Raw genomic sequence first — 26,554 nt, 5'->3', positions numbered from 1 at the left:
GTCTAATGTAGAGAGCTCCTTTTGCAACCAGACAGAGGATGATTTTCCAGTGACACAAAGAGAATAATTCTTTGTGACTTTCCCAGTTTTGATTGTAATTTCAGAGCACATGGGACTAATAGAATTAGGTAGATAAAAAGAGGAATAGATGAAATATTTTGCATGTGCAATTTCTATGCTGTGTCCCTTTAAGGACCAGTGCCCTTGGCACTTAGAATGTTCATATTCTTTTGAACATTCTTCCCTTCCAGACTGGCATAGATGACATAAGTGTACAGGCTCATGATACCTGCATGAGACACTTGGACATTTGAGTTTTTATTGTTCTTCGTTATCTCTAATTACACATTGCTCTAGTTAGAAAATCATTAAAAACGAATAAATAAAAACACTATAAACCATAGACTAGCAAACAAACAAAATTTCTTTGGTGAAACAGAAGCAGATATAAAAAGTTACAAAGGTTTAGACTTTCATTCACAAATACCCAAAGGTTCACATTATATACTATACAAGTTATAATATAAATACAAAAAAAAGTATTATGTGCATTGTAATAGTAGAAAAACATACAGGTCAACACTGTGGTGCATTGCTGTCAAGTACAAAATATGATAACACAAGGTGCAGCAGTCAGAGGAATGCATCAATCACACTACAAGTAATAAGGACTGTATGCCGAGAAGCCATACTACGGACATTTTACTTTATGGAGCGGCTATCTTCCAGCATCAGAGCAACTGCCAAATCTTCAAATGAGTTGGCTTATTGCAATAAATAATAGAATTGTGTGGCTAGAGGAGCTTCCAGTGAGTTCTAGCCCCCCCATAGCAGTGAAATTTAGTTAACTTTTTTTTTTTCTTCTAATATATCACTTTAAAACCGTAACGGTTGATCATTGTCTATATAACATAATTTTCAATGTTATCTCTGAAACATGCCCATGATAAAGCATGCACACAATGCATTGATATTTTACAAGGCTCACTGTTCCATCGATTTAATACATTTCTTCATGATGACATTACAGACTCTTTGCTTGATGTTGTTCGTTTCCCTTATTTAAAGTGCACTTGTCCCATACACAAAGTAGAGGTAGCCATTTTGTAGGCCATTAATAGGAATGTATAGTGTCCAGAATGATCACGTCATGTCATTGCTACCCAGAGAATTCATATGCTGTATTAAATATTGGCTCCGCCCACAAAATGGCTTCTTAAATGTTTGTATAGGCAAAATGTACACTTTCATACAACAATAAATAACTAGTAAGGGATCTTTAAATGCAGATAATTAATGTATGTTCAATATAAATGTATATAAGGAATTTTTTTTTTTTTACATCTTAGGTACTTATACCACAGTTGCGAGTGATCATACCTAAAGGTGATATGTCCATTCAGGACTGCCCAATATAGGAATAGCCTATATATATTTCAAGTGAGCAGGCATCCTGACCTCTTAATTTGTAAACTTACAGTAACTTTAAATATATTCAAATTGCTCGTTAAAAACAAGAGATGACATACGATGCTTCGATTTTAGAGTCAACATGCATGGCACAGAAGCACCCTATAAGCTAAATCAGTATGGCTTCCTACATTTATGTCTGTACGCTTCACAGCTGCCGCATTCATCAATAAACATTCATCATTTCATTAAAAAAAGACCTAGAAAATGATTATATGTACAAAATTATTTCCTTTTTTATTTTGCTTTTTTTTTAACAAAAATTGTAGAACGCACCTTGAATTTATGCTAGTGTTTTTTTTTTCTTTTGTTTTTTTTGAAAGACACCGAGAGAATATCCTCTTTTTTTTTGGTGAAAACAACAGGAGTCTCCGACTAGGTGCGAGTTATATGGTACAAATTCAAAGCTGACATAGCTTGTTTTACCTGTGTTGCATCTATTTGTGCAGCAGTCTAGACATCGTTATAAAAACTTGCATCAAATAAAATGATGCAATCGTTACATATAATCTGATGCAAGTAGGGTGCATATATGTCAGGTCTGAGTTTGCATCTATGACCCTTTTATGAATTAGCATTAGAAAAAAAGCTAAAAACGAAACATTCTTCATCCAAAAAAATCTGTTTTGTAGAGTGGTCATGGATGAACAAAAACATTATTTAAAAAAGTCTGTAGTCGATTAGAAATTTTTTTTTTAAAAATCAGTGATGTGGAAAGGATGTTCCCCACATATATTTTTATCTTTTTTTTTCCACAACACAAAAAACAATAGCGTTATATGGCACAAGTGTTGTAATAATTAACCTACAAAAAACATTCCATATGTGGCACAAAGTTTTTTATGCCAAGGTTTTAGTTTTTTTTTTTTTTTCCAGCCTTGATCAACTAGTATTGGCTTTTAATTAGTGATTTAGCAGTTAAGTTGTATTGCAGTTATTAAATACGCCTGACTTTAGTATGACTACTTCAATTTATATACATGATTAGAAAACATATTTAAATCATCTTATTTACAAAGGTCATCGGAGCTAGGGTCAAGCTGCTTAAATATTAACATAAGCTTGCATTAATACAATATGTTTGCTTGCCTTGGTGACATAAACTACATTTCATACTAGACGTACAATTTCTAGTAGGCTGGATATTACGCTTACATCTGGTTTAGTTCCCTATAAGTTTTAACACTTGATTAGAAAAATGTTCTTGTTGTCTTCTGTTGTCTGAGTGATGCCATTGTCCAAAACATCCATGATCGAATCAGATAGATAATGCTTCTTGAAATTCAAAAGAAAGGCACTGTAATTTAGGACTTTGGCAGATATGATGTCCATTCAATAGAAGTCCGGTGCATTCAACGTGGGGAATCTTGCCAAGTCCTGCTCCAACGGTGGAGATGTTTAGGAGTGTTTAGTGGAGTCCTCATCTCGGGTGGGTTAAATTTGTAGTAATATTTCTTGGAGTAAGTCCTTTGGTATATGGAAGCTAAGAATACAAGAGAGATTTGTGTTATTTATGTTAAACTAAGAAATTATAAAGAACCTATAATGGACATCGTATACCGTAGATATGCAGTAGATAAACACAACATTAAAGTGGTCTCATGAAAGAACCCCTGTTTCTATGCCTTGGCATAAGGCATATGGACTTAATAATAGTGGGTTACCTGCTTTATGTAACAGAAAAGATAGCTGTCCTGGGTGATCTGGTGAGCCCACCATATCTATGCATGAGATGTACAGAAAAGGTAAAGCCCCATTTAGACAGGGCGAATGTCGGGCAAATGATGTCCAACACCGTCCCCGCACATATATGCTCCTGTACTCCTGCATGAGAGCTTGTATTGCTAGGTCACAGCAGAAGCAGATTTTTCTCCTCTCGTTCCCCTGCCCCTCTCCATTCAGTTAACATAGTGGCTGTTCAGTACTGAACGACTGCTATTTACACTGCACTGTCATAGTTAAACTCACCACTCATCGTTTGTGCTGCATAGTTTAGGAGTAGCTAATTACTGGAGGTTAGTTGATCAGCTACACATGGCCCAAAGGACTTATTGCTAACCATTTTCTAATATATGGCAAATAAAATGGGTGTACCTAAGTGAGAACATAGAACTATCATGATTGAGTTTTAGGGTGGGGCTAGATGGAGAATTTTTGTAGTGCAATTTACAATTTATTGACAACTGCCTTACAAAGGTACATGCAACTTAAAAACACTCCTCTGCAATGCAGCGGCAGCTTGATATAGCCATTTAAAGATAACTTAGGCCAAGATATGGATCCAGTTTTAAAGCTGGTCACACACTTTAGGCCCAATGTCCAGGTGGATCTGATTTGTGGAATCCCTGCGTGTTACCCGCATGGAAGATCCACAAGTCAAGCCACCCATAGGGATACATGGGCATACGCAAATGGAATAAAGCATGTGGATTTGATTTGCGGACCGTCTGCTTCCTTCTTGATGTCAACGGAAGCAGTCTGATCCGCGGCCCATCTGCAATTGAATTGTGGATGGGCAACGGATTCCGCAGGAAAGCAGGAGTTTGGAAAAAACCTCCACTACGCATATGCCGGCCCCCGCTTTCGCACATATCTGCAGTGAAGAAAAGAGAAGACCCACAGAAGACCCGGACGGGTAAGCAGAATCATACAGTGTCTTCGGCCACGGGCAGGGTTGGATTCTGCTGCGGGCTCCCAAATGTGGAATCCGATCTACCTGTAGATGTGAGGCCTTGGATATCTGTTTGGCCAACAGCTATTTCCCCTAACACACCCATAAATGTGTTCTCCACAGGAAGAGTGAAACAGCCACTGCCAGATACCTTGACCGTAGATCTATCTCCCTTGTGAATAAATGGATCATGCAGGATGAAATCCAACATGTCCAACTCTTTTTTCTCCCAACATCTGCTATTAGGGGAGGAGTTGGATCATATACACTAGATGGTGGGCCAGTCTTGGTGAAATCAGCGAGTTCGGCTGACATTCATCTAATGTGTATGGCCAACTTAAGAGTATAAGAAGGAGAAATACTGATCTGAAGACTTTAAAATTAACAGTATTAATATTATTTATATTTATATTGGAATATGGATGATCTTCCAGCTACAATACACTAAAAATAACTAAAAGTAGTAAATGTATTAATTTCTATACTTACGTATCATACATGTGACTTTAGGTAGATCCCACCTTCCATCTCCTCTGCAACGTATAGTTGGCATATGCCGTTGAATAAACCCATCTTTGCAGTGATACCGGATCATGGAGTTTATTTCATATCTTGGTTTAGCCTTTCCAAATGTCTTAGCATTTTCAACAATAGGTGGCTGTCCGCAAGCAACTGAAAAATATATGACTACGTATGAGTTACTGAGAACTTTTTACACTGACATTTGCAAATCGTTTTGCTGCTTTTAGGTAAATCTGACATGCATCAAGAGTTGAGAAAAATCATAGAGTGAACTTGCCACCTTCCTTCCTAATTCAATGCTACACTTGTCAACCCGCAACAACTTAATTGTTTGCTAAAATAAAGTTAAACGTCTCAGCAAACCAATTATCTCTCAGCGCTGCAGAGAAGTTCATAAGTTTAAATGTTGGCTTTAAACTGCAGGAAGAAGAGAAATGAGTAACATGCTGTAGCTAGCAAACCGCCTCATTATTTCACAGATATCACTTAAATTATTTTTTTGCAGACATCTATATTACATATATAAAGCATTAATCAAAAGTGTGCGGTTAGAGTAGATTTTTGCAAGTTAAGGCTCCTACACACAAACGTATATTCAGTCCGTGTGCCGCTTGTGAATTCGGCTCATGGACCCAGTATAGTCAAATAAGGCTATACAAACAGGTGTTTTTTCATGTGATCCACATAAAAAAAAAATTACAGCATGTCCTATTCTGGTCCGTATCATAGACTGGAATTAAACATGCAATGTTCACTGCCCCCGGGTCTCACACAACATAGAAACGTGTGCTGTGATGCAAGCTGGTTTCGGGAATGTTGAGCGCAACTCATATACATCTGTGTCAACAACCTGTCTTTCAACATCTCCTTTTTGTTGGGGGTTGGTTGCTCGCATTGTGCTCACCTAATAAAGTTTTTCAGCCATACTTTTTGTGGTCCACTACTTTACAACAAGGGAAGAAATCTGCTGAAGACAACTAAATATTACGCTGAAATGAAATGCTGGTAGCATGTATTCCCAGCACCCCTAATTCTTGTAGTCTGGAAGAGGAACATAGAGCCGAATTGTGGAAATTTTGGTAAACTTTTTTTAAAATTTTGTTAACAATGTTGGAATAGAGGGGTCAAGGTAAGACATGGGGACTTTTCTTAAACTAAAAGGCTCTAAGTCCCCATTTCTTTGCTTTATAGGGTTTTTCTGAGACTGCAATTGCCCTATCCTCATCATCCCAGTCCCAGAAACTCTTGCAGCAGTCACGTGCTATTCATTGTTCACGTAACCCCTGAACCCAATCACTGGCCTCAGAAGTCATTTGCCGTTCATGGCACTATCACCATGTTTTTTTATTTTAACCCATTCCTTTGCCCATATTTTTTTCCTAGTCTCGGAAAACCTCTTTCAACACAGTCTTTAGTGGTCAATAACCCTTTAACTATTCTGACTATGGTTTACAATACTCCACCCTTACTACTTGGCTTACCAATATGAATATCCATCAAGCTTCTAAAATGAGTCTGGAATATCTAAATAGAGCGCCAGCACAATATTAGTCTTTTAAAAGATGCAACTCCAAGAAGAAATGAGGTTCTAACATTTTTAAAATTAGCCATCGTAAGATTGTCAATCATAGAGGTAGTGAAGCTCCAGCAAGTGCTGCGGCCTCTTCAGTTTTTACCAGGCACAGTGCTCTACATTTCATAGAGGCTGTGTCTGGTATTGCAGCTCAATCCCATTCACTTGGGCCTTGGGATTGCTTTAAGTTATGACACAACCCAATCAAGAGGCTACAGTACTCACACGAGCACCAGAGCCCCTTCAAACAACTTATAGACCGTGGTGGCAATAGTTGGACCCCCACCGATCAGATATTGATGGCCTATTATAAGGATAGGTGATCAATATCTGAGTCCTAAAATCCCCCTTGTAGCATTTTTGGCATGTCAAAGGACTCACCTCTGAGTAGTGAAGAGGTCCAGTGACATAATGTAGACCATAGCCAACACAATAGTAATACTGAATACAAAAAAAACATATAATCTTACACATTTAAGCACATTAATTGTAAAAATATAATAAAAATACCTGTTCCCTTCTTGCAGGTATATGTGAGATGATAATTGCAGGGCACGTCATTCCACTGTCCATTTTCATGCCAAATGATTACGACACAATCTTCACCCGCCGAAAAAAAGCTATCTGGTTGGTTTGGCCTCCAGTTTTCATATTGCTAAAAGGTAAAAAGTTACATCAATTTTGAACATTTATATATTTTTTGTAATATCTTGAAATATTTCCTAAATTCATTTTTCAATTTGCGTGGAAATTCTTGCTGTTACTATTATAACTGACATCATATTTAATATACTTGAGGTTAACAGTCTACATGGTGACTATTTTGAATTTAGAACTATGCCAAGCTAATAACTGGCACTGTGAAGGTTCCAAAACAAAAAACAGATTATTTTTTCTCTTCCCTGCTTTACTTATAAGGTTAAAAATTAGCGAGCTTCAAAGTTAGTGTGTTTTCTCAACATCTCCATGACTGACATTTTATGACCTCACAGCTGATTACATCATCAAACACCTTTATCTTGGCTTAACTACTTGAGTTTTTCTCAAGGTCAATGCCAAAAATCCTAACAAGAACAAATTCCCTTTCTATTTTTTTCTTTACCATTTAATCTTCTCTTAGTGCCTTGGCCCATTGCCCATACCACAATACTCTGCCATGATTTCAATGAGATAATAACACAGGTACTGCATACTGTATGTCATTTTTTTCTCAACTTTTAGGTTTAACGATTACATTAATGTTGGCTTTGTGACTCATACTGGAACTCAGGAGGGTTATTTTTCATAGCGATTTGCATGTCTGCCACAAATATGTTGGGTTGGATTAAAAACAGGCGAACATTTATACAGTAACAAAAATAAACATTTCATTCGGTATGCATTCAAGGTTAAAATACCAACACCTACAAATAGTAGTAGGATAATAAATACATCTAGAAAATGCAATCCAAATAAAGATATAAAAAGAATAAACACCGGGATTGTAATATATCTCAAATGTGTAATAGAAAAGGGTTGTTCGGTTATTGGACAATATTGCCCGTATACCACTAACTGTGTTAAGATTCAAAAAAAATGCTTACTTACCCTTCCTCTGCCATGGGGATCCGGGCCTGTAGCCCCACTGTCCTCCGAGTGTTTGCTGTGGAGGTGATGTCACAGGAAGATGAAGTATCACCGTCTATTTTCTGGCATCAGTGATCACATTCTGTGTGCCATGATGACAGAGGTCGGGTTTCCTCCTCTGACATCATCTTCCACAACAAACACTGGTAGGACAGCAGAGCTACAGCACTGGATTCCCATGGCAGAGGATCGGTAAGTAAGCTCTTTTTGTTATTTTAACATGTAACTGGTAACCCTTCAATTTGAGAAGTCATTAGTTTAGCATTATTGATAGTAATAATTTAGTATTTCTAAATCTAGTAATCTGGGATATGGACGGTTTCTTCTACTCTGCAAAACTAGTTAAAGTCAAAGGCAGTTTTCACTTTCCTCTGGTCTATTTGTGTTTGGAGGAAAAAAAGGTTGAACTGACACTCGTCCCTGCATGTACTCACTCCGCTGCTGTTACACAGAAGCGAGTAACGCTGGCTCTCTGACGGAGCAGCCAGCAGTGGGCCGGGATGGCTGGAGTAGATTTTTCTCCTCGCGCTCCCTCACCCCTCTCCATTCACTTAACACAGCGGCCGTTCAGTACTGAACAGCTGCTGTTTACACTCATCATTCAGGATTGTATGCTGCACAAATGATGGACGATGAGCTAAACGATGATCGTTCAGTGTAAACAGCAGCCGTTCAGTACTGAATGGCCACTGTTAAAGTGAATGGAGAGGGGCGGGGTAGAGTGAGGAGAGAAATCTTCTCCAGCCTCCCCGCTGCGAGCTAATGATACTCGCTCCTGTGCAACAACACGGGAGTGAATACATCCGGGGACGAGTGTCGAGCATTGTTTGCCCAACACTCGTCCTGTGTAAATGGGGCTTAAGGTTCTATTAACACACTAATTATGCGATGGGAGGAAGTTAAAGCCTCAGCAGCGCCACCCAGCTGCCTTTCAATACGTGGTGCTACAGTAGCATTATACCATCTCCTATTTTCAAATCAAGTTTCCCAGAGGAATATTGCATGACCTATAAGCCTCCTTACAACTAATTGGTACTCTCCACAGGGAGAAACAATACCTCTCTTGAACCACGCTATGTATAAGCAACTTTTGTACACCAATTATTTAAATCACATCATGGATCACGTGGGACGATGGGGGACCAGAGTGGAGTAGATAACTTATTAATAAAACAATTTGTAAGTTTATTTGCCATAATAGGCACTATGTGTTAATTGCAAGGAAACAAAAACTTGTCCCAGAGTGGCCTTTAAAAGTGACCATTAGGTTTGGTGACAAAGGGACCTAAGAGCGGAGAGGTATCTTACCTGTAGTATATCTTCTCTACCTAGCCCTTTGTTCTGCCGGATCTGACTCCAAGATGGCAACTATAGACTACAGAGCATCTATAATACATTGGTAGTGTTAGGACTACTAATGCATTACAGATGCTATGTGATTGACCAGTGCTGCTCACATGGTCAGGTGATCAGCACTGGCCAATCACAGAGCATTTCACAGCATCTATTAGATTGCTAGAAAATGGAGAATCAAACCAGTGCAATTGATGGGTCAGGAAAAGAAGAAAAAAGTACAGATAAGCAATACCCCTCCACCCTTTAGTCCTAGGACAGAATTTTGTCCCTAAACTGGAGGGTCACTTTAATCTCTTAGAGAAGAATTTATGAAGTCAAAACTGGCATACAAATGTTGCAAATTTTGGTACTAGCTTCAGTTGTGCAAAAAAGTTGGAAAACCAGCTCTTTGCATTTTTATAAAACGGGGTGTGGCCTCCTAAGCCTGACACATTTACATAAATGCATTGGGCTTGGGTGGCCACGCCCCTCATGACAAGCCATGCTTCATTTTTTGCACTAGTGAGGCTAGTGCTAAATGTGAAACTTTTTGTACACCCGTTTTGGCTTCACAGATTTGCCCTAATTGTTACAAGACCACTCTGAGGAAACTTTTTATAATTTGCCTGGGATGCAATTAACTAAATGCCTAATCAGGCAAATAATAAACTTACTGATTAATATATTGATGAGACATCTGGAACAATCGGGTCCCTCAGCTCTCCAGATGACACACAATGGGACTAGTCAAATGCTATAGTATCTACTGCATGGACTGGAAGTCTTTTTCTTTATTCATTCCTATGAGAGCCGCAATTTGAGCCTCATAGGAATAAATGGAGACAGTGACTTCCAGTCTGCTGTAGGATTGGCTCAGTACAATGTTGGTCACATGAGACAATGAGGGACCAGAGCGAATAGCTCAACAATAAAGTGATCCGTAAGCATATTAACTGCCCCAGTAGGTACGAAGTGTCAATTGCAACCCTGAGAAACACTAAAAAGAACAAAATAATCTAAAAACATAACAAGTTTAATAGTTTATGTAACGGTTTTAGAGTTCCCTGTCTTACAACCAGTAAGAAACCACCATCTACACTTCAATTTTGTACTGCTCTTGGAATGTTAGTTTACCACAGACATTTCAACTTCCATCGCTATTTGTAGTTCATTTTTTTTCCCTAAACCTAAGATTTACAGAAATTATTGAATATGACAGTTTTATGGATTCAGCTATAAATATTGCTCAAAACAGCATTTTTTATCATAATAAATTCTCCTTGACTCAGCATTTTTGGTTTCAGGCATAAAGTTGTTTAAGTTCCTTAAATGTCAATGCAATCGCTTAGTTTTTTTTTTTTTTTAAGTATAATGACAGCAAAATGTAATACTGAGGCATGCAGCACTATTCTTTTATATCCAGCATGTTGGAGATTAAATGGCACTCTTTGCATTTATTGTTAGAGATTAGATGTCAGGCAGCTGAAAGTATTGATCGGGATTCTGGGTGAGCTCCAGAAACTGCTTCATTTGATCATGTTTGCCCTTGAAATTACTTTACAATATTGTTTGTTACTAGGTATAAACTTGGAAGAAAAGTTCAAAGGAAGGCAAATGTGACAAAAAGTCACTTGGCTACCTTATTGATATCTAAACTGTATTCAGTTTTTGTACTTGCCCAGTTTATACAGTAGTCCAGTCAACCGGATATTACATGGCCATGAATGGTCTAAGGATTTTTACTGTTGGCAGCCATTCACTTTCTAAAGATAGAAACGTATTTGAAAGTTCCTAGGTGAAGTTTAGGGACATTAAAGTTAATCATAAAAGCAGTATAAATCGGGTAGGGGGAGTTAGTTCCTTCTACAGGTAAAAAGTATGCTGGACGGGTGCAACAGATCCACACATGGTGTCCATTCTTCCCATTTTGGGAGGTCATTGGCCTTATGGTCTCATTCTCTCCAATTGTAGATAAATATTCAGAGGAAATTTTGCATGAGTGCAGGAGATGACCAAGCTCCAACATAACCTTCATGTCATATATGTCTGATGAATTGACAGAAAAGTACAGTAAACATGGGTCTGGTGCAATCACTAAGGTCTTCTGTACTTCACCATTAGAGTTGTTGACAATGTAAACAAGTTATCCTCTATCCATAGGATAGGGATCATCTTGATAATATTTTTGGGTTTAATTACTAGGAACTTCACCAATCTTGATAATGAAAGTCAAATATCCCACCCAGCATGTGCTCCCTCACTCCATTCATTTCAAGCGCTTGACTATCTCTAGTGGTCCCACTGAAATGAATGGAGTGGCGGTGCATATATGTGACTGCCGCTGCCTTCACTGTTGGACACTCTAAACCCACTTTCTCATGATCGTTGAGGGTACCAGAAAATCATCCCCTTTCCTGTGGACAGGGGATAACTTATATTCCTGGGATAACACTCTTAAACATGCCGTTATAAGTGGCAGCTTCATTCTGTACAGTCATGAGAAAAAACTAAGTACAATGCTTTGAATTCTGTGGTTTTACATATCAGGGCATAATAAAAAAAAAACATTTGGTCCTTAGAAGGTCTTAAAATTAGGTAAATACAACCTCAGATGAACAACAACACATAACAAATTACACAATATCATTATTTATTTAACGAAAACTAGGCTAAAATGCAGAAGCAGTGTGTGAAACATTAAGTACATCTCATGAATCAATAGCTTGTAGATCAAACTTTAGCAGCAATAACTTGAAGTAATTATTTTTTGTATGGCCCACGCTTCTTCACAACACTGCTTCACTTCATAGGAGGTTTTGGGCATCTACTTATGTACAGTTCTCTTACGGTCATGCTACAGCATTCCAACTGGGTTGAAGTCTGGGTCTTGACTGGCCAATGCAACATCTTGATTCTTTTATTTTTCAGTCATTCTAATGCAGATTTGCGGGTGTCCTTTGGATCATTGTTCTGTTGAATGAGCCAGTTTTGGCTAAGCTTTAGCTTTTGGATATATTGCCTCACATTTGACTCTAGAATATTTTGGTACACAGAGGAGTTCATGGTCAATGCCTGTAAGGTGCCCAGATCCTGTGGCTGCAGAGCTAGCCCAAATCAGCACCCCTCCACCACCGTGCTTGACAGTTGATATGAGGTGTTTATGCTCTTATCTGTGTTTGGTTTTCACCAAACGTGGCACTGGACATTATGGCTAAACATCTCCACTTTGGTCTTGTCTGTCCAAAAGACATTGTTCCAGAAGCCTTGTGGTTTGTTCAGATGCAAGTTTGCAAACTTTAATCATGTTGCTATGTTCTTTTTAGAAAGAAATAGGCTTTCTCCTGGCAACCCTTCCAAACAAGCCGTACTTGTTCCATCTTTTACTAACTGTACTGTCATGAACTTGAACATCTAACATGCTAACTGAAGCCTGCAATGTAGTTCTTGTTTTTTCCCAATATTTCCCTGTCAGCTGTCTTGGGTGTTTCCACTTGTGAATAATCTTTCTCACTGTGGAATGATGGACTCCAAATTGTTTGAAAATGGCCTTACGACTCTTCTTATATTGATAGGCAGCAACAATTATTTCTGTAAGAGCATTGCTGATGACTTTCTTCCTTGGCACTGTGTTAACACATACCTGAATGCTCCAGACCAGCAAACAGTCAAAACGTCTGCTTTTATAGAGCGTGTCACACTTAATGATGATCAGTTAATCAAGGGCATTCGATTAGCAGCACCTGGTTGATACTTACTTTCTTAATTCCTATGGAAGCAGTAAAGGTGTATTTAATTTTTCCCAAACTGCTGGTTTTGTTAAATACAGGCACAGTATAATTTGTTATGTGTTGTTGTTCATCTGAGGGCTCCCATCCCACCCCCTCCCATTGCAAACGCCAGAGTGGAGGAGAGAGGCAGAGAGTCGGTGAGGGGGAGGGAAGGGGGGAACTGCTTAGATGGAAGCGTATATCGGCCGACTGTGAAAACTATGGCTGAAATACGCTCATGTAAATAAGCCCTGAGGTTGTATTTACCTAATTTTAAGACCTTCTAAGAACCAGATGTTCTTTATAATGTCATGATATGTAAAACCATAGAAGTCAGAGAATGGTAGTTAGATTTTCTTATGACAGTATGTCGTCTTTATGTAGCATATGTAAATATAAGGTATTCCATCTCTATAGCACTATTACATTATTGTGCAGTTACTATAAAATAGATTAGGTAGAACTGAATGTATCAATGTAGCAAAGGCAAATTTACCATTTAGCTGTGGAATCCGTAAAAGTACTGTAGTCGTACTACAGTGTTGCTGTGCTGCAAAAATTCAAGTCGGAAATGGCAAAAGTACTTTAGCTTTGCAGAATACGCACAGGCCATTTTGGTTTCCCCATACAGATTACTATTGCACTGATCACACTAGTAAAGAAAGCAATACTAGTTGTGACTTCTATCTCTTAGAGCGGCCGTATGCACAAATACACCCGGCGTATCAGAGCATAGTACTGTATTTTTTGCACACGCATGGCATTTTCACGTGCGCGTGTAAAACACCCCCACCCAGATTTAAAAGGCTATTTAGCCTAATGAGGTCTAGATGTGTTCCTTTTCCAGCAGTTTTGCACAGCATATTGTGCATTTACATGGGTATTAACTGCAAATTTGCGCACCTACCATATACTTTAACGGCGCCTTTGATGCTTAAATACACAGAAAAATAGAGCAGGTCGTGCAGGGAATGCTCGCAGAAAAACGTTCATGAGAATAAACCCATTGAAATCAATGGGTTGTATTCGCTGTGTTTTGCATGCAAATATTTTATGCATGGGAAAATGCACAAACATGCTTGTCTGAAGAAGCCCTTAAATGTCAAATAAATGCATGCTACAGACGCTGGTATTCTGCATAATGATTGCTGTCATGTCTACTCTCTATTATGTTTAATATGTACATGAATTTTGCATTAGAACATTTGGTATATATTTTATATCCAGAACCAGAATGCAGATCCTTGATGCAGTCAGTTTAGTTCTATCTGCAACAGCCACACTTTTTCTCTGTGAAGAACACTGCCACCTTGTGGAGAAGATGGAATAATACACCCAAGTTCTGGATTTTTAAATGCCTGAATACAAAAATGGTGAACAAAACTTTCACTTTCTTAAGCTTTTTTGGCAACTACAAAATGAGGCAGGAACACTGAAAATGTAACATTATTTTATGACCATTGCTACCTCTGCTATTAAAAAGTGGAGAGCAAAGTAATGAGAAATGTGATGGCAAACACATCTAGATATAAGAGTCCCTACATTATTAATACCTGAACACATAACCCCTATTGACAGGGAAGTAGATGGGGAACATATATGTTATCTGGACTGTTCTTCCTAGTTATCAGGTAGATGACGGCTCGGATTCTTTACTCATCTATATATATAAAATTGAATGTATGTCTGTCTGCGTGCGTGCGTGCGTGCGTGTGTGCGTGCGTGCGTGTTTGTCCTTTATGCGCTACTACACCATTCATCCGATCGCCATGAAACTTTGGGAAGTTGTTGAGTACACTCCTGGGAAGATTATAGGCATAGTACAAATATCCTACGATAAATGGCGCGCGAGCTTCGTCGAAAGTTACGCCCCCCCCCCCCACGTAGATCGAATAAGTAAGCCACCTGCTATTGTGATGTCATCACTGATGTCATCAACATCGGACGCCCTTGAACATGCCCCAACATGTTCTATAAAGCTGCATTGTGATGTCATTAAGGCTCTATTATGACACGTACAGCTTGGAACCACTAGAGCACGCCAGCCAATTACCATTGGAGTTGGAAGTGGGTAAACAAGTACTAGGATATCTTCCTAAGAAGCCACAGCAGCTGGATAAATTGTATGTTCCACCCAACGGCTATTTTATTCAGCCCGCAAGGGGGAAGCAGCGGCCTACAAAATCTAATTCTCTCATTTCCTGATGTCATAGATAGATAGATAGATAGATAGACTGTATGCAATAACCCTGATAGATAGATAGATAGATAGATAGATAGATAGATAGATAGATAGATAGATAGATAGATAGACTGTATGCAATGACACGTACAGCTTGAAACCATAAATACTAGAGCACGCCAGCCATTTACAGTCAGTCTCCATTGAAGTTGGAAGTGGGCAAACATGTACTAGGCCAGTGATGGCGAACCTTTTAGGGACCGAGTGCCCAAACTACAACCCAAAACCCACTTATGTATCGCAAAGTGCCAACACGTCAGGGGGCGGGGCTTATCACAACGTATGATTTTACCCCCGTCGTTCTAAAAAGGACAAGGCTGTTTCAGAATAGACCGGGTGCAGATTCTGACTGCTTTTTGGACGCGGAAATACTGCAGAATGTCCTCAGCGGAGATTTCTGTGGAAAATTCTGCAGCATTTCCGCATCTAAAAAGCAGTCAAAATCTGCACCCGGTCTATTCTGAAAGAGCCCTGCCCATTTCTGCCACATGTACACATACCCCAGCGGTAATAGTGACACCTTCACCCCAGCGATAATAGTGACATCCCACAGCAGTAATAATAGTGACACTCCCCCCATTAGTAATAAGAGTGACATACCCCAGCGGTAAACCTCAGTGGTCGCTGCTGCCGTCATCTAGATATATAAAAACGTAGTATGTATGTATGTCTGTCTTCGCAGCAACGCGCGAACATGCCCCAACATGTTCTCATAAGCTGCATTGTGATGTCATTAAGGCTGTATTATGACACGTACAGCTTGGAACCACTAGAACACGCCAGCCAATTACCATTGGAGTTGGAAGTGGGTAAACAAGTACTAGGATATCTTCCTAAGAAGCCACAGCAGCCGGATAAATTGTATGTTCCACCCAACGGCTATTTTATTCAGCCCGCAAGGGGGAAGCAGCGGCCTACAAAATCTAATTCTCTCATTTCCTGATGTCATAGATAGATAGATAGATAGATAGATAGATAGATAGATAGATAGATAGATAGATAGATAGACTGTATGCAATAACCCAGATAGATAGATAGATAGACTGTATGCAATAACCCAGATAGATAGATAGATAGATAGATAGATAGATAGATAGATAGATAGATAGATAGACTGTATGCAATAACTCTGATAGATAGATAGATAGATAGATAGATAGACTGTATGCAATAACCCTGATAGATAGATAGATAGATAGATAGATAGACTGTATGCAATAACCCTGATAGATAGATAGATAGATAGATAGATAGATAGATAGATAGATAGATAGATAGACTGTATGCAATAACCCAGATAGATAGATAGATAGATAGACTGTATGCAATGACACGTACAGCTTGAAACCATAAATACTAGAGCACACCAGCCATTTACAGTCAGTCTCCATTGGAGTTGGAAGTGGGCAAACATGTACTAGGCTATCTTCCCAAGAAGCCACAGCAGCCGGATAAATTGGATGTTCCACCCAACGGCTATTTTATTCAGCCCGCAAGGGGGAAGCAGCGGCCTACAAAATCTCATTCAGGTAGGTAGGTTCAGTTCTTGGAGGTTGGGGAATGCTTATGGGCAAGGCCTTATGTCTCATCCCAACTTAATTCTCTCACTTCCCAATGTCATAGAAACTTAAAATTTGGCACGAGCATTGATTATGTCATAAATAGGAAAAGTTAATGGGTCCCAACTCGATTATTCAATTCAAAGCGCCAAAGAATTAGCGTTCAAATTTTACGTACGGAATCTAATTCTCTCATTTCCTGATGTCATAGATAGATAGATAGATAGACTGTATGCAATAACCCTGATAGATAGATAGATAGATAGATAGACTGTATGCAATGACACGTACAGCTTGAAACCATAAATACTAGAGCACGCCAGCCATTTACAGTCAGTCTCCATTGGAGTTGGAAGTGGGCAAACATGTACTAGGCTATCTTCCCAAGAAGCCACAGCAGCCGGATAAATTGGATGTTCCACACAACGGCTATTTTATTCAGCCTGCAAGGGGGAAGCAGCGGCCTACAAAACCTCAGTGGTCGCTGCTGCCGTCATCTAGATATATAAAAACGAATGTATGTATGTATGTCTGTCTTCGCAGCAACGCGCGACGGGTACGCTAGTCATAAATAAGAGAAGAATAGACACGGTTTATACGGCTTTTCTTTTGTGTACACAGATGTCTCATGGGCATTGAGAACTTTTACGGGGTTATATAAATAGTACGTTGGACTTGGTTATATTTCAAATGCCATATAAGGTAACCGCTGGTTTCAACAGAAGAAATTAGTCTATAAACGTCTGTGTTACTACTCCAAAGAAATATGCTAGAAAGACACTGGCACCAAAACGGGATTAAAGCTTGCAAGAATATATTAGAGAACTGCTTAAAGGGGTTGATCATTTTGGGCAATCCCTATGTGCTAGAAGGATCCCAGATGAACAAGGTCTCCTGCTACTAAGAATTATCTGTTGGGCAACCCAGCGGCAATAGGAAGGAGAGCAGAGTGGAATCCCCTTCTCTTCCATTAAAGGGGTTTTCCACATCCGAACTATTAATGACTTATTTTTAGGATAGGGTATCAGTAGATCAATCAGCTGTTTTCCAGGCCACTCTGTCAGTCAGTGTATAGAGCCAATGTGCTACAGGAAACGCACAGCTCTGTTATCTCTGTAGTGGCCTGACTTGGTATTGCAAGCAAGGTTCCCATTAGTGTTTGTTCTTGGGTTATCCGTGCACCTCTCAGTAGCTACTGATTAAGATAGGGGTATGGAATGCCAGACTCAATAAATCTTCCCTAATATGCTGATATACATAGTAGCACTTCAGGTAAACCTATTATTAGTGTCATTCGTTGTGATCGGCTGGGTAATAAAATTAGGCATGTGTGCATACATCTCTTTATTATGATTGTGGCTCAGTTGATAAAACTGCTGCCGTTTAGTGCTAGGGTCAAATCTAATCAAGAACAACATCTGCATGGACTTTGAAAAATTCCATCCAGATGTTGCCATTGGTCAGATTTGAACCTGCAACTCCAGTACTGAGGCAGCAGTGATAACAATGGAGCCACACATGTCTGCTCTGCTCCAGCGGAGGAAGAGAACAACAAGAATACACACAAATAGAACATAAAACCCTATACAGGTGTTGTCCCTGGTCAAATTTGAAGATAGAATTCCAGCACTGCAAAGCAACAGTGCTAACAACTGAGCCACCATACTTTTTCCTTCTCCAGAGGGGAAGATGATGAAGAAGAAACACAAAGAGAATAAACGAACTGGATGCTGATTTTGTCCATGGTCAGCTGTGATCCTAGAACCTTAGCACTTGTTCTCCTTGCTCTCCTCCTCCTCTGAAGCATGCACACACATGCGTTCTAGAGAGCAGGTTTAGTGAACTCCTAAATATTTCAATAATTGCTCTACACTAACTAAAACATTGTCTTAGACCGGTTTCACATCTGCACTCTGGCTGGAGGTTCCATCAAGGATCCAGCTAAGAATACCAGAAGAACAAGCTCTTTTTCTTCCATCCAAAAGCCAGGCAGCTAAGCAGAAACCAAACAGAACCTATTATAGTCAATGGGGTCCGTCCAGCGCTTTTTGGTTCCGTCCAGAGACAAAAACCGTTTTGCCATGGGGATTCCCCTTTCCAGCTCCCTGAACAAAGCAAGAAAGCGGAATCCCCAGCGCAGATGTGAAACCATCCTTACTTATTTTTATTGTTAAGAAAAATTTCTTCTTGATGACTTAAGGTCCATTTACACAAACGATACCCGACACTCGTCCTTGTGTTTTCATAAAAGATGAGCAATGAAGCTCAGTTTAAACAGCGCCCGTTCAGTAGTGAACAGCTGCTGTGTTATGTCCATGAAGAGGGGTGGGGGAGTGAGAGGAGAGAAATCTCCTGCACTGCCCCGTCCCCCAACTGGCTGCTCCATGACCCAGCCAGCTCTGCTAGCTCCCGTGCAAGAGCACGGAGACAAAGGGACAAGTGTTGGGCATCGTTTGCCTGACGGTCGTCCCATGTAAATGGACCTTTACATTTTCAGGGCATTTCCTACACAACATCAACAATATTCCAAATTCTATAACATTATGTGCGCAGGACAATTGATGTCGTGCAACATGAGAGGCCTGCAGATAATGATCCCCATATCTGTGACTCTACAGTACAGTATTTTGTTAATATCTAGTGTTGGAGAACTCACATTACATCTGAATTGTTGTCTGTATCTCAATGTGTAAGGACTAAAGTGGACAACTATGTATATAGTAATGTCATTCCTCTAATAGGCTGATCTAACCAGAAACAATAGCCTACAGAACTTCTATACCTGCAGCACAAGAACAGCAAGCTGCCACTAGGTGGTGCTATTCCACAATAACTGTTCAGCTTGGAAGATACAGAAATTTGGCATCATAGTTAACCCCTTATTATTATTAGACATGCATTTAAGAATTTTAGGTTATTTTTATGTTGTTTAATTTTGGAAGAATAGAAAAGTGAAACATTACTGCATGAGCCATTTATTTCAGTTTATAGTCTAATTTTGAAGACTTGTGCAGCCCAATGCTCTGAAGTGTTTTTATTGTGGATTATGATAAACAAATTACTGTGCTGTATACTATATAACAATGTTTCCCTTTATTTAAAAAGAGAATAGTTTTTTTCTATTTAAATAATTAAGATTTTTGATGTAACAGAGTAATTTATCTCTTTCACACTATTTTAGTGCATATTTTATATGTGTATATACTAGATAGATAGATAGATAGATAGATAGATAGATAGATAGATAGATAGTATATAGATAGCAAATAGATAGATAGACAGTATATAGATAGCAGATAGATAGATGATAGATGGTTATGAGATAGATATGAGATAGATAAATAGATAGATGATAGATAGCTAAATATGAGATAAATAGATAGATATGAGATAGATAGATAGATAGATAGATAGATATGAGACAGATGGATAGATATGAGATAGATAGATAGATAGATAGATATGAGATAGATAGATAGATAGATAGATATGAGATAGATAGATAGATAGATATGAGATAGATAGATAGATAGATAGATAGATAGATAGATAGATAGATAGATAGATAGGAGATAGATAGAGAGAGATAGATAGATATTAGATAGATAGATAGATAGATAGATAGATAGATAGATAGATAGATAGATAGATATGATATATATCTAGGTAGAACCAGGGGGAATCAATAGATAAGTACATAGTTGAAGGGTTTGGCCCATGAACAACATTTATCAACTATCTCTACAGGGGGGTCCTGAGTCCTGCTGTCTGAATGGAGCAGTGGTGACACATGTGAACTACTGCTCTATTCATTGACTATGGGACTGACTGAGTGAAGGTCCCAGCAATCATACACGTATCACTAATCCCTGTGCTCTTGGCCAACCCCTGTAAAGCATTGCATAAACCTATTAAATGAGGGAGTGGTCCTCCACAATGAGAGTTACTCTTTGCATGGGCCTCCATCTATTGCCTTTCCATATCCCATCAGGATTTATGGGAAAGGTCCCACCAAAGTTCACATTCCCCTTTGAGGCAAAGAATTATGTTGGTGTTCATAACAGCAAAATACAGTTATACACAATACAGAGCTGGCAGTACAGAATGCAGTATGATGGGAAATAATTGTATTTCTTATAAGCCAAAATAATCTGTATTTTAGTGTTAAGTACTAGTAGCTTTCCATTATAACAAGTTAATTCCTGCATGAAATTGCACGGATTTACTGTAAATAACTTTCTAAAATCAAGAAGAGGTTTAGTGGAAGGACAACTTTTAGAGGAAATATTGTAGAAGAGGAGAGGAGCTCCACGGGTAATGGAATAATAAGAACCTCCACTCGGATCTTACTGGATACATTTGTGCAGCCACCGGTGAAGTTGCCCTCCTCAGCTAATCTTCAGCCAGCACACTTCCTTCCCATAAGCTGAGCTATAGACAATGTGATGCAGGACAAGAAACAGCCTCCTGATAGGACGCTAATCTTCCATTATAGCAGTGACCTCACCGCTCTACAAAGTGCTAATTATCACCAGTGTTTTTCCATGTATTCTAAATAGCTCTTTGTATAACCTCTGCTGGTGGACGATATGGACTCAGGCTAACAACATATCAAGCTGCTGTACAGATTAGTACTGTATAATAATTGGATCATAATGACTATTATATCTTAGATAGATCAATATATTCATTCTGCAAGGTGGAACTCAAACCCCTTTTCCCCGGGGTTATGCTTTATGATGTGCTGATTGTCGCCCCCTGGTAAGTTCTGCATTTAATGTAAACTGCCAAGAGGAAGAAGCAACTGCTCCAAACACATTTTGGCTCTTGCATTTTACTTTTAAAAGTAGCCTATGTACATTATGGAGAATAAAAATGCTTATAGAAACCCATATTACCTATTTTTGAAACAGTCTAGCCTATTTCTGGCAATGTGACATACAAGAAGTAGAATATTTGCACCCTTCTTTAGAGATGAGTGAGTATACTCGCTAAGGCGCATTACTCGAGCGAGTAGTGCCTCAGCCGAGTATCTCCCCGCTCATCTCTAAAGATTTGGGGGCCGGCGGGGGGGGGGGGGGAGCGGTGGGGGAGAGTGGGGAGGAACGGAGGGGAGATCTCTGTCTCCCTCTCTCCCTCTCTCCCCCCTGCTCCCCACCGCAACTCACCTGTCACCGGCCCCCGAATCTTTAGAGACGAGGAGGGCGATACTCGGCTATGGCACTACTCGCTCGAGTAATGTGCCTTAGCGAGTACACTCGCTCATCTCTACCCTTCTTTTTAAAAAATGGTGCACATATAAAACCCATGATAGTGCATATGTTAAATTAGACTGTATATTATGGATAAACTGTAAGTATTTTGGGACAACATTTTGTCTCAGGACAGCAGAGGATATTACGGTATCTGCAATTGTTCGTCTCTGCCATTCCCCTGATTTGCCTGTTCTGGGCCCTGTCCAAGATGTTGCAGAAATTTTCTAACCACCTAATGAAAACTGTGCACTCTTCTCTGATTGGTCAGTGCTGATCACATGACCAGTGCTAGCCAATCAGAGAGCAGGCATAGTGCATGGGTAATCCTAACACTACCAATGCACTATGGGGATTAAATAGTCTGAAGACTGAGTGAGCTATCTTAAAGTACCAAAAATAGAACCCGTAACCAACAAACTGGAGGGACGGCAGAGAAGAAAGACTACAGGAAATATACCCCCTCTCCCTCCTGTCCCAGGACAGAATTTTGTCCTGAAACAGAACGGTCGCTTTATAGTTCTAGAAACCATTCAGATACAATATAAATAATAAGTTATAATGATTGCTATCTTCTTAATGTTTATTTTAAAGGAGCATGTTATTGGGAAAGATACATTTGGGAATCTTTGACAGATTCCGTGATATTATAGATCTAGATTAAAACACTAAAAGTGCCAATTAAGGGGAAAGAATACAATTTGCCATATGTACTCTTCTATTTTGTGAGTATAATCTATCCTTCAGCCGATCTGACAAAGATAACATAACACACAGCCCTGCAGTCCTAATGCCAAGGCAACAGGAATTAGGGGATGGGGTAGGTGCTCTTTTCTTCCTACCCAATGATTGGCATATTGAGCACATTTAAAGGGGTATTCCAGATGTTTATTACTGATGACCTATCCTCAGGATAAGTCATCAATAGTTGATCGGTGAGGGTCCACCGCTCAGGATCCCCATAGTCACGGATGTCCACATTGGTGGTAAGAAATGGAAGTGTAATAGAAGGTTTTCTTCCACTGAAATCAATGGGACCAATGCCTTCTATTACACTTCTGGCTCCTCACTGGAGTCAGAGCTGGAAGTTTGATTTCAATGGATGAAAAGCCTTCTATTAAACTTCTGACTCTGACCACCAATGTGGACGTCTAGTCCCACTGGACTGACTGAGATCAGTGGGGATCCCAAGTGGCAGACCCCAGCCGATCAACTATTGATGACCTATCCTGAGGACAGGTCATGAATAGTAAATGCCAAGAATAGTCCTTTAAAGACATGAAACTGTGCCAACTGGTTGTGTTTTTATAGAGCGTCATACATCTGCTCTAAAATAAGGGAAGACTTTCCTGCTGACTGTTCCCTTTAAATAATGAAAACTTTTCAAATAATAATAAAAAAATTTCAATAAAAACTAATCCAATAATTGTCTCCTCTCAGGTATCTCTCTGTTTGGACATAAGCATCTGTTATGTGGAGATGTTGAGTAACTTTTGCTGTAGCTAGGCAAGTAATTAAGCTGAACTATGTCCAAACCTCAAGTTTGTGTAATTTCCAAATATCTAGAGTTTGGTTTCTAAGTGAGTCTGACAGAGTGGCAACATGCCTGATATGTAGAACATGGACAAAATGCTGAGCTGTGAAGACCAGCTACAATTGTGCAGTGTGCGTCCACTGCCAGGTACTGTTCTCTGGCATAACGTACCCTACGATCTGTATAATGTTAGAATCATTAAATACCAAGATATGATGTTTATGGAAAAGTGGCACTTGGCTCTACGGAGGCTCCATCCTCAGCGCAGATTAAGTGATCTCACAACACAGATTTATGGCACGCCTTATGAGGTTTTACAGCTGGGACATTGTCTGTTTTTGCGGCTAGCTCCATTATTTACTGGCAAAATGATTGTGCCCGGTAAATAGCAGAGATACCTGATACTTGAGTACTTTATAAATGTACATGGAGTGTATAATAAATGGAGTTCATGAAATACACTGTGTAAGTGACATGAAACAAAAACTACATTTTCTGCTTCCTTTGTTGATTTTCCTACTATTATTAATACTTAGAAAGTCATTAAGTCTTGTAAGATGGTCCAATGTTATACTGTAAATCCAGTCACACTTGTACAATCAAAGCAGAGTAATCCCAAACTCTGTATATACAAATCTTTGTTCTGTTTAGCAATTTAAATGTGGTTGTAATTTTTTTTGTCACCTCCTGTACCACCCCCAACCCATTTGTGTCTAACCCAATGTACCTCACATTGTAATTGTTGTATTGTTTTGCATATATCCATGCCTGAAAGCGCTGTGGAATAAGTTGGTGCTATACAAATAAAGATTATTATTATTATCATTAAGAATTTAGATAAGTTGTGTCTGAACTTCACATACGATTGAAGGCCAACTCCATCAAAACCTGAAAAAGCAGCCCAATATCATTGGAGGAGACCTCACACCGCCTCTCCCTATTCTTCTCTGTAACATAGTGATATCCAATAAGTATCATTAACAAAATAGTAACTTTGTAGGTAGAAGAAGACGCTGCTGACCAGTAAGCCCAACTGGACCATTTTAGTGTTAGCCAGTGAAAGAAATTCACCAGTGACTACTTTGTCCCCTCCATGTCATAGGAAGGCACTGGGTTAGTTAAAGGGTTATGGACATTTATGAAATATTCACTGTAGGCTTTTTTGGTGTCTTTTCTTAAGAGCTGGGTTTTCACGTTTCTTTTGAAGTTGGGTGAGAGTCTGTGGTTTGAGGGAACGATTTCTAGAGTATGGGGGATACACGGGAGAAATCTTGGAAATGACTGTGAGAGGAGCAGAGAATCAAGAGATTAGGTCAGAGATGTATGGAGGGGACAGGTTGTGGACAAAAAATTCTGTTTTTTTACCATTTAACCAAAAGGAAACAATTAATTCTGTTTTTCTTCTCCAAAAACAGAGCAGAGACAAGACAGAAAGCCCTAATACAGACGGTAACCAGCCTTTAACTAGACAGCAAAGTTAAGGGTGGTTTAGAGGGGTGCGAGAGTTGAATTGGAGGCCACAGAAAAGGATGTTGCAGTAGTTTAGGTGAGAAATGTTGAGTGCATGCATCACCATTTTTGTTAACTTTAAGTTGTGGAAGGAGCAGATTCAACAGATATTTTTGAATTAGAGGTAGCAGGCAGTGGTAAGGGCTTGGACGTCTGGTTTGAAGGCGAGGTAGGAATCTAATAAATGCGGATCCCACCTCTGGGAGTAGAACCTATGCAGAGAATGATGGTCCTCCAACGCATCTCTGTATGGCTCTCTCCATTTACTTCTATGGGATTTAGGGAAAAACATAAGTGGCTATGCCATCAATGGCCATGGTTGGGAATACTTCTTTAAAGCATCTATGCAGTGTGAAGACGCCATCAAACAGTCCCTTACATCTCACCTTCCTGGACTCCTGTGATATAGGTTGAGTAGGACACTGGGTTTAACTTTACGTGAATCTTACTTTTAATGTTTTCAGTAGGGTGAGCCTTTAACCCTTTCCAATGCAATTTGTATCCTGGTTTTCCTAGGGGGGCTTACTCTTTTTCTGTTGTTATACAACAGCGCTATATACTGGCTCCAGCCAGTACTGCATGAGGTGACACATTGGATAGACTCCGACAGCAGAGAGGCTGGCAATATAGAGTAAGAGAACCCCGACGGACATCTTCCAATATCGGAGCTGTACAGCCTTAAATCATAATGTCTTCAGACGTCAGACAGTGGATTGGAAAGGGTTAATGACTTTAGCAGTAAGCACCTAACAATAAATTATACCAGCTTCCTTTGTAAACCCAAACCAAAGCATGGGGGTTTACGATTTGTTTAATTCCTAGTCTTGTTCACAACTGTGTTTGCTATTTCCGTTTAAATTCCATCTTGCTGATCTGTTTTTGGACTAGAAAAATTGAACTCAAATCAAAATAATCATTTCCATTTTTTTCCCACTGATTTCAATAGGTTTTCCAAAAATAAAATAGTTCCATTCGATTCTGTTCCGTTATGGTTCTGTTTATAATAGCGCAGTCTGAATACAGTTAAGAGTACCATAAAGCACGATGCCATATGTATGTAGGCACTTACCAGGGTGCTGCCATCAGTCCAGCGGAAATCATGCTCAAACATTTTATCATTCAGACCAATCCACTGGTAGTCATGACCCAAACCTTGGTAAGAGGACGTCAGAAAGGAGAAACAATTGTAAAAATTGGTTGCAAAGGACAGAAACCAAGAACAACTCCACTACTACATGGTACTTACGGTTCACAAAGTTTTGTTCATCCTGTGATAGGATGCTGGTCAAGTGACCTCCCTGTACACGACATTCTCTTTCAGCGGCATCCCAAGTGCGTCGGTGAGCAAAGTATTTGTAGCAATGGCCTTGGAATTTGTGCCAGCCGTAGTCACAAACTTCTGAGTCTAAAGTGGACCAAGAAGAATCATGTGAAAATATTATCTTACAGATGGATCATATATGATACTCCTATACACAGGTGCAAAAGTGCTGA

The 26,554-nt window shown here is 39.4% G+C and overlaps 1 protein-coding gene across 1 annotated transcript in view; it reads right to left on the bottom strand.

Moving 5' to 3' along the window:
• Nucleotides 1-406: 406 nt before the first annotated feature.
• The window catches only part of VCAN (versican), a 108,858-nt gene continuing 82,710 nt past the window's right edge, over nucleotides 407-26,554 (bottom strand). Inside the window, exons 11-15 of the mRNA XM_066602961.1 lie at nucleotides 26,307-26,465; nucleotides 26,130-26,212; nucleotides 6,747-6,891; nucleotides 4,631-4,813; nucleotides 407-2,953 (exon numbers count right to left, since the gene is read on the bottom strand). Of these exons, the coding sequence (XP_066459058.1) occupies nucleotides 2,823-2,953; nucleotides 4,631-4,813; nucleotides 6,747-6,891; nucleotides 26,130-26,212; nucleotides 26,307-26,465 (701 nt within the window). The 3' untranslated portion in view covers nucleotides 407-2,822. The remainder of the gene's footprint in view (nucleotides 2,954-4,630; nucleotides 4,814-6,746; nucleotides 6,892-26,129; nucleotides 26,213-26,306; nucleotides 26,466-26,554) is intronic.

Source organism: Eleutherodactylus coqui, chromosome 5 (genome assembly GCF_035609145.1).
Source record: "Eleutherodactylus coqui strain aEleCoq1 chromosome 5, aEleCoq1.hap1, whole genome shotgun sequence".
Classification (NCBI taxonomy): domain Eukaryota; kingdom Metazoa; phylum Chordata; class Amphibia; order Anura; family Eleutherodactylidae; genus Eleutherodactylus; species Eleutherodactylus coqui.
The sequence above is the reverse complement of the archived record's forward strand: the minus strand, read 5'-3'. Positions and strand labels throughout refer to the sequence as shown.